This window comes from Vespa crabro, chromosome 3 (assembly GCF_910589235.1).
Source record: "Vespa crabro chromosome 3, iyVesCrab1.2, whole genome shotgun sequence".
NCBI lineage: Eukaryota > Metazoa > Arthropoda > Insecta > Hymenoptera > Vespidae > Vespa > Vespa crabro.
In genome coordinates, this window is record NC_060957.1 from 6,863,522 (window position 1) to 6,872,727 (window position 9,206).

General features: G+C 33.2%; 1 protein-coding gene across 4 annotated transcripts in view; it reads right to left on the bottom strand.

Annotated features, from left to right (window-relative positions):
* Positions 1–1,561: 1,561 nt before the first annotated feature.
* Positions 1,562–9,206, bottom strand: part of LOC124422817 (protein similar) — a 38,019-nt gene continuing 30,374 nt past the window's right edge. For 3 of the 4 annotated variants that reach the window (XM_046959739.1, XM_046959736.1, XM_046959738.1), the window contains 7 exons: positions 8,305–8,758; positions 7,874–8,114; positions 7,124–7,470; positions 6,795–7,030; positions 6,578–6,723; positions 5,915–6,492; positions 2,031–4,152 (listed from right to left, as the gene is read on the bottom strand). In XM_046959739.1, the coding sequence (XP_046815695.1) occupies positions 3,841–4,152; positions 5,915–6,492; positions 6,578–6,723; positions 6,795–7,030; positions 7,124–7,470; positions 7,874–8,114; positions 8,305–8,758 (2,314 nt within the window). In that variant the 3' untranslated portion in view covers positions 2,031–3,840. Of the gene's footprint in view, positions 1,846–2,030; positions 4,153–5,914; positions 6,493–6,577; positions 6,724–6,794; positions 7,031–7,123; positions 7,471–7,873; positions 8,115–8,304; positions 8,759–9,206 lie in introns of those variants that run through there. The other variant, XM_046959737.1, reaches the window with a different exon arrangement.

Genomic DNA, 9,206 nt, shown 5'->3' on the forward strand with positions numbered 1-9,206 from the left:
TTTGTAATAAACCTCTGTACAACGATTCTCTCTTCATATTTTCTTCGATGCGCGACGGGAGAGAACGTAAAATCTTTCGAAGCGAAGCTCTCTCCGCCTACGGACCGAACCTCTCCTCTTTTAACGCGATTTATACCCAATTGTGCCATATCTTCGAACGAAATGCAAGTGAGAGGAAGAAAATAGAAACAAAAAGATAAAAAAGAAAAAAAGAAAAAAAAAAAGAAAAAAGAGAAAGAAAAACAAATTAAAGAAGAACATTCGAAAAAGAATTAACTCGCTTTCTCGTATGTACTTGTCACAGCCTTATAACGCACGAACCTAAAGTGTTACATACACAAACACACACACACACACACACATCCACGTAATGAACGCATACACTCATACACACCACATAAAGTCATACCACATGCGCTCATACACACACACACACACACACACATATACATGTTCTTCCGACGTTTCGTTATCGTTTCTTGAAATTATCGCGATCTCTGTCAGGAGAGCGTATAGTTTTTCGACTCTGCATTCCATCGTTTGCGATCTGATTGTGAATCGAAGGAAAGATGATAAGGAAAGAAATGAAAAAACGTAAGAGAAAAATTAATATATATATATAGTATATATACATATATAAATATATATATATACATATATGAATATATAAGACACATATATTTCCGTTTGTAGTTGACTATTCAGATTCTAGCGATATCGCGCGCTAAGATTTTTCAAACGATCTTTGTCTCTGTTTCTCTATCAAAGATGATCGATCGAATCGAATTATGCGAATAATAGTCACGAGTACGCAAAACCGTATTTAGTTTTCAATTGAAAATTCTCCTTCGAGAAACACGCAAGAGAGAGGAACACACGTGCGAATGCGAATCTGTATGATTAGTGGAAAAACTTGTAAATCGAAATACATTAACTAATACTGTAGTATATCTCTAACGTAAAGGAAAAGTCAAACACTAACATCCAATCTCAATATTCCAAGCATTCACTTCATTTACATGTACGTTGTTGTTAATGATATAAAAGGTATAATAAAATAACGCTTTACCGAGATTCAACCTTAATCTAAGGTACGCAACTTATTTCTAGAGAGAAAGAGAAATCAAGAGAGATAGAAAGTTTGTGCGTATATGTGCATGTGTGTGTGTGTATGTGTGTGTGTGTGTGTGTGTGTGAGAGAGAGAGAAGAATAGTGTACATAACTATAGACACTAACATAATGCTGTGAAAGTGTGAGTTCAAAAGAGAGAGAGACTTAGAATGTAGACGTAGCGGTAAACGTAGATGTTTATTATTAGTTCTGGACAAATTCCTCTAAGAACTGTAACAATAATAAAGAAATACAATAATGGCGCTTAATTTATGATGATCAACTGATGATGATAAATAAGATAGTGTATTAGCGATAGTAGATAAAGAAGATTAGTTACGAGATGATACAAATTTGGAATTAAAAAGGTAAGATGATACTGTTAACTTTGTGATCATTTTTTTAAATTAAGATAAAGGATAAAAATAGGATAAAAAATAGAATGGAGGATTAAATAAATAAAAAGAAAAATTTATTCCTATCGTATGATATAATAAATTATAACAGATGGCGCAAGTTACATCTTCTGATACTTACCTCCCGATGTTGTTCAAACCCCGTCGGTAACATCAAGCATCGCATTAAAATGTTAGGCTTTTTAGCTGGCCAAAAACACGATCACGAATTTTTATTCTTTATTAAATCCTCGTCCATATAATTATGAAATCCAAATACATCTTCCAAAATATAAAGTGTATATAGTAAACGTCAATAAACGTCAACTCTGTTATGTTCTAATAAAGAAAAATTAGTAAATGTAATAATAACAAATTTCTTTTACTAATTGATGGTCGTAGATTATAAATTCAATGGAATCGTTTAAACAATGACTTTCTAAAGAAAGAAAGAAAGAAAGAAAAAAAAACTAAAATAAAGAAAAAAAAATCAATAGAGAAACAAAAGAAATATAATTCTAATGTAGAGATGTATTATTTATAGAAATAATATATATATTTTGTTCCTGATACTGTATTCATATCATTTTCGCGGTTAGTTATGATCCATGTTGGATGATACTCTACGACTATAATAAGATTAATAATATAGATGACAATCATAATAATAATTATAATATTACGGGCCGATATAATATTAATTACGATAATAGTATCTTGATTTGTGATTTCTATAGCACAACTGTAGAAAAATTCGGTTAGTACCAGCAGAGAATATTTATATGTTTGTAAAATGGTAATAACGATGATCGTAACAAGGATTATCAAAATATAGTAAAAATCATAACAATAACAACAAGGCAACGATATTGTTGCAACACGTAAATGCCGCGCAACTCGTACAAGTTTAGTTTCATACGAGATAATAAATTCATTTCTTTTCTTTCTATTCTCAGCTCGAATCTTAATTAACTTTGAAATTGGACCAAACGACCAAGATCAAAGAGAGTTTATGAGAAAAGATATATTCTATTATTTACATTTCTATCTTTTAATAAACGTTGGATCGATCAAATTCGTTTGGATTTAAAAGGAAACAGAAGAAGATGACATGATGATGATGATGATGACGATGATAATAATGACGTTGACGATAACGATGCTGACGATGCTGATGATGATGATGCTGATGATGATAATGATGATGATGATGCTGATGCTGATGATGATAATGATGATGATGATGATGATGATAATGTAAAAAATCATTTGTAGAATTGTAACAAGTATACTAATAATTATAATTCGTGAAAGCATTGGCACGCAACGATTTCTAATCTGCACTCGTCAATATGCTATATATATATTGATATTATTAACAATTAAAATTTTAAGCAGGCAGAGATAATGGAATAAACTCTTATTATAAATCAATAAATCAAAGATAATAATTGAATAATCGTCACAACATGAAATCGATCTATAAATTTGAATTAATGAATTGAAAAGAAATTTGTTTAGTAATAGTAAATTCAATATTTTAGAATAATGTTAAAACTCTCTTCAAATATGTACGATCCTTTAGACGTTATATATAAATAATTATATAAAATTAAAGGAAGTACACACTTGAATACTCTGCTTGCAGGTAATATCCGGTATTACGAAATCTATCTTTATATCATTGTATAGCATTCTGAAATGCTTATTAATATTATTATATACGAATTCTATAATTAGAAATCTCTTGTTCGTATGTAAAATACATTTATTCCCTTCCGCTTATATTATCTATATCTAATCAATTCCAGAACATACTGAAAACAAAATTAGTAATTAACTCTCACGTAGCTATTAACGAGCCTGTAGAAAAGTTCTATATATTATGGCCTTTGAATCACTTATATACATATCGTATTAATTGTGTGATACTCATTATCAAATAAAAAATAAAAAATAAAAAATAAAAAATAAAATAAGAAAAAGAAGTCTTAAAAGGATAGATCAGAAACATATCACATAGTAAAGTAAATTAAATTAAATTCTCAGGATGTTGTTCGTTCTTGTAGGAAGGATTTGATAATCGTCGTTAAAACAAAAAAAAAATTATATACAAAATCCTAAAGAAACAACATCGAGCATTGATTTTTAATTTATAAAAAAAAAAAAGGAAAAAAAATCACTGATGAAATTTATGAATTTTTTTCTCTTTTTTTGAGGATTCCATTGGATTATCGGATTATCGTATTATATATTAAATAACAGCTAGATATTCGAGCCCTTACTTTTTCATTCTAGCAGTTCTGGAATTTCTCAAAGGGACCGTGTTTAATCTTAAACGAGATTCCTATCCATCGGTCCTTCATGTAAAGTGGTATCCATCTGAAGTAGACCTGGACCAGTACAAACAACATCGTATTCGAGCTGATCGAAGGATATTATGCCGGTTGAAGGCGAAACCATACTTCCACCACTCAATGAACCAACTAGATGTTTCCTAGTACTTGGACTTAGACGATCTAAAGATATGTTGCTCAGTCCATCCGGACATTGTGGGACCATTTGGTTGTCCAAATTGACGCTAAGCGGAGAAGTTAAATTTTTGTTTCCTAATGTTGGCACGTTACGAGAGTTCGTGACAGTATCCTGAAACATAAAAATATCGATATAACACAAAAAATCAAAAGAATAAATCACAAAATGGGACAAAAGAAAAAAAAATGTATCGAATTTTTATTAATCCTCTCGCTTAAATTTGTCATTTGAATTTTAAATTCAAAATCATTACGAACTTTTCTAACAAAATAATTTCACGTTGAATATATGAAGAGATCTGTACACAAACAATTATTATAATTATTATTCGCTAATTCATTTAAATTGTAAAAGAAAATTATTTCATTTTTATTTTTATCCTTTTTTTTCACATTTCTGCTGCGTTTCGCGATGATGATGATGATGATGATGATGATATGGGAAAACGCGATGCTTAATAGGCAATAACTTGACAGACAACGTGTTCTTTCATCGATAACTTTTTTATGAAGCTTCTTTAATGTTGCTGCTCTTTAAAAATGATTAAATTCCATATATAACTCTCGTATCTCAGCTCATAATTCTTAGCTCATAAATCATATTGAAACGACGAAGTATAAATTAACAGGTGTAAAGTCGAAATGATTACGACAATTGTAACATACTAATACCGTCACATTTAAAACGCGACTCGAAAAAATTAGAATTCTATCATAAATTATCAAAATATTTCATAAATTAAATTTCGCGAATTATTCAAATGTCCATTTTATTGTGTCCAAATTAACGAAAATAAATCATATAAAAAAGAACGAAAAAAAAAAAAAAATAAAATACAAACCGAAAGAAAGCACGAATTCGATAAATTTCATCAATTATATAATACACGTCCGTGTATCTTCGAAACCCCGAAAAAATATGGACAACTCATTTTCGTTTCGTTACAGAACAAAAGAAAAGAAAACAAAATTCATCTTTGTTTTCCTTTTTTCTTCTTTTTTTTTATTTTTTTTTTTTTTATTTTTTTTTTCTTGTTTTTTTTTCTTTTTCTTTTTTTTTAACGGAAAGAAAATAAATGTAAAAACAAAAACCGATAAAACGTTTTCTGGAATATGGAAGGATGCAAGAGGAGGAAACGGAACGCAGCAGATCAAGCGATTTCGATGTTCAATGTTCAATGTATTTCGATAATATTTGATCAACAACTTCATATACTTTGTATTTATGTGTACATAACGTGGCATTAAAGAATCACGATTAGATCGATTCTACAAATCTCCATTATTTTTTCTCGTGCATATCTGTAGTCAGTGACGCAATCGTCATCTAAAAATTTGTTTGCCTCTCGCGAGACTTATTCCTAGATCTTTTCTATTATTTATTGTTTTTTTTTCTCTGATATGCGCACAGACCTCTACCATATAAGAACAACAAAAACAAGGTCGCGTCTAAACCACTTTATATTGTCTAATCTCTCACGCATACACTCTACTTCTTTCTCTCCTCATCTCTTTCACCACATATCTCTCTATATAGTCACATATTATATGAATTGGATGAGAATCGAACGAGCACGGAGATCTACGAGCCGAAGATCTCGACATCTATATAATTGATCGAGCACAAACGAATAATAATCCAATGTCGAATAACGAGAAGGACTAGTCAAGTAATAGTCTGTATCCTTATTTTTTCGTCTCATTACTTCAAGAAAATAAGAAAGGAAAGAAGAAATTTTTTTTCTTAAATACAAGAAGAGAGACTTTAAAAGGACATATAATTCGCGTAATAAAGAACGAGCCCATCTCGCTCACGTGCTCGCGATACTCTTCGAAGGTTTTGGTTTGACCAAGCAAACGTAACCCGCACTCACGTCGCAGCCAGACACCAGAAGATTCATGAGCACGCTGTTATAAGGAGGATTCCTGCGAGAATTGATTGAACTTTGTACTGTTGTCGTATTGTCTAAGATCTCTCGAGCTAGACATCTTCTTTTCTGATCACCTCCCCCTCCACTATCCCCTTCAGCCTCGTCCTCGTCATCGTCCTTGATGGCTTTATTGTTGTTGCTATTGTTGTGGTTATTATTCTCATTGATGTTACGTATACGTTGTTCTTCCTCGCAAGTTCTACGACGATTATTCTTCTCAAGGCCGTTGCAACTAGATTCGACGTTTGTTCGATTACTACGTGAAAAGGTCTGTTGTGAGACAAGTCGACGAAGAAGTTGACTCCCTGAAAGATTATTCGATCTTCGTGATTTTCCTTGATCGTCGAACATCAAACGCTGATTCTCAAGTGATTTGCTCAACTCGAGGGAAAGCGAATCCTCGCATTTGATACGTTTGTTCCCTTGTTCTAACTCATTTGATTGCATATGAAGGCGTTTACTTGCTCTATCATTACGATCGTTTATTTTCGTCGGCCAACGATTCTGTTCATTGAAGAGATCTGCAAGGGAAAAAATCGATAATTAATTTCTTAATCTGCTTTTATATTTTTCTTCAATAGAATCCTCAGAGATCTTGGCTCTTACTTTTCCTAGGTATTTGACCTAACACCTGTACCGGATTAACCAAACCTCCTCCATGATCGTTATATCTGCGAGCAACAGCTTGATCAGTTCTAAGCAATTGTGCTAAACTGGAATCAACGTCCCGTTGATCTCGATCCTCAACTAGCCTGTAGGAAGAATATATGATCATCCTAACCATCTTCAAAATTTAGAAAAAAAAAGACAAAAAAATAAGCACCATTTGGATGATTTCTCAACGGACTGTGATGCACCCCACATGACCATGTCGTTGCTTATCAAAAGATCCAATGCCTCATCTTGATCAGACATAGGTATATATGGAGCTCTAAGAGCCAGTTCATCGTCCACTGTACTATCACTTATACCAAGCATCAACATCTCGTCTTCCGAGAATCCTTCTCCACCACTACCTCCTGTAGGACTACCAAGAGAATCAACACTTCGTTCAGGGCTCTAAAAACAAAGTCAATCATTTTTATTGTAACAATAAATAAATAAAACAACAACAATAAATCATTATGTAGTACATCTTGACGATGTACTTGCCTGGCGATATTTTGAAAGTGAAGGTGATACTGAATTTGGATCGATACTGCATGGACTGGCTGGTGAATCACCATACATAAAAGGATCGCTATCAGCTAAAGAATCCCCAAGACATTTGTTCCTCGTATTATCAACAAGCTCAGTGTCCTTTAGAGTTTCACCAAGATCCGTGCCACGCAATTCGGACGACAATGGAACGCCGGGACTCAATAAAGGATAATAATTATCATTGCTAAGAATGAATTCATCCAACATGTCTGACAAGAAGGGTGTATCTTCGAGTGGTACACAAACATCGCCAGGAGTTGGGGCGAGATGTGTTAAGTCCTCCGGCTCGTCCTTTAGCACTGAAAAATTTCACAGATCATACGTGTCATCGTTCTTATCTAACTCCAATCTCTTTCCTCTCATTTTTCCTTTAGATATAAATATCTTTACTTTTAGGGAGTCAGATCACCAAATTTCTCTATGTTCCAAAGCGATTGGTTATCTTATCTTTTCGTAGGATATTCTCGCGTGACTTTACTCTTATCAGTCTAGTAATCTATCGATCCACAATTTTCTACTCGATTCACAACTTTTTTTTCTCCATCTCTTAGCACGTTAGCACATATTGTTGTGTACTTTCTTTTATCCTATCATATTCAAAAAAAAAAAAAAAAAAAAAAAAAAAAAAAAAAAAAAAAAAAAAAAAAAAAAAAAAAAAGGGAAAGAGCGAAGATGATAACCGTGACAATAAAAGATACCCACTGGTAAGACCTGGCTGATCCTCGCTGAAAGTCAAAAAACCTTTGTTCATGTCCTCGGTACGAGGCGCGAATATACTCGCGGTTGCCGTTTGAGGTGGCGGCCTGCAAGACACTTGCTGTTGTAGTTCTTGCTGTTGTTGATTAGTAGTCGATGAAAGAGGAGCAAAGAGTTGTCTAGTGACCGCCAGGGGACGATCACGACGTATAGTGGCGTCGAAATCGTATTCCAATGCAGGTTTACCCTAAAAAATGTGAATCAGTATGTTTTAAGTACTCCCCGAAACGAAAAAAAATTCTCTTTTTCACTCTCTTTCTCTCACTCACTCACTCTCACTCTCTTTCTCTTTCTCTCTCTCTCTCTCTCTCTCTCTCTCTCTCTCTCTCTCTCTCTCTCTCTCTCTCTCTCTCTCTCCTTCTTTTATTGTTAGCTACCTGGAAGATAAATTCTGTACGTCCAGATTGTCGGCGTTTCTTTGGTTGATCGTTCTCCTTGAGTGGAACTTCTTCGGGAGTTGTTTTCGGAGCTAACACAGGGAAAGATGATTTTCCAGAAACTGTTGGCTTTTTTAAATTTCCTTCGTAAAGTTTATCACTTTCTTTCTTCGTCTCCTGATTCGATACAGATGCAGCTGATCGGAATATCGAAGCTGTTACCGCTTGCGGTCTGTCGTTACGATTTTGTTCTTGCAACGGCACAATCGTAGAAACAACGTTCTCAACGTTCTGTAATATCTCTGATTTCGGTGAAACTTCCAGAGTTGTCGACTCCAATGGCGGTGTCTCGACAATGACGACTTTCTGTAGAGGCTCCGATTTCACCGTCTTCTCGGAGTCACGAGCAACGAGCTGGCGCACACTATAGACCTCATCCTCGCACTCGACTCCGCTGAAATCAGAATTACCAATCCACGTTCCGATGCTGACCTTATGTTCCTCTTAAGATCGGAGGATACCGATATCTCATGATATCGTATCGCATTTACCAAGGAATATGATTTTTTTTATAATTTTCAAAAATCGAAGGAAATTAGCATAGTGGAAAAGATATTTTATCTTAAATTTTTTCAAATCGCGAAATCTTTTCTTTTTTAAGATGTACGAAGAAATGTACGTAGAAATTTTTTTCATCGTCTTGAAAAAAAATACATGGAAAATATTAAACAACTTTTATTAATCATTTTATCGAATTATATTAGAAAAAAAGATCAACTTCAAAGATAATAGTTATATAAACATGCTAATAAAAGTTAATGAAATCTAAAATGTTAAGATGCTTTAAGAATTTTTCAATCTAATTACCATACTACAATGTATCTTTTTTTTTTATCTGTAAA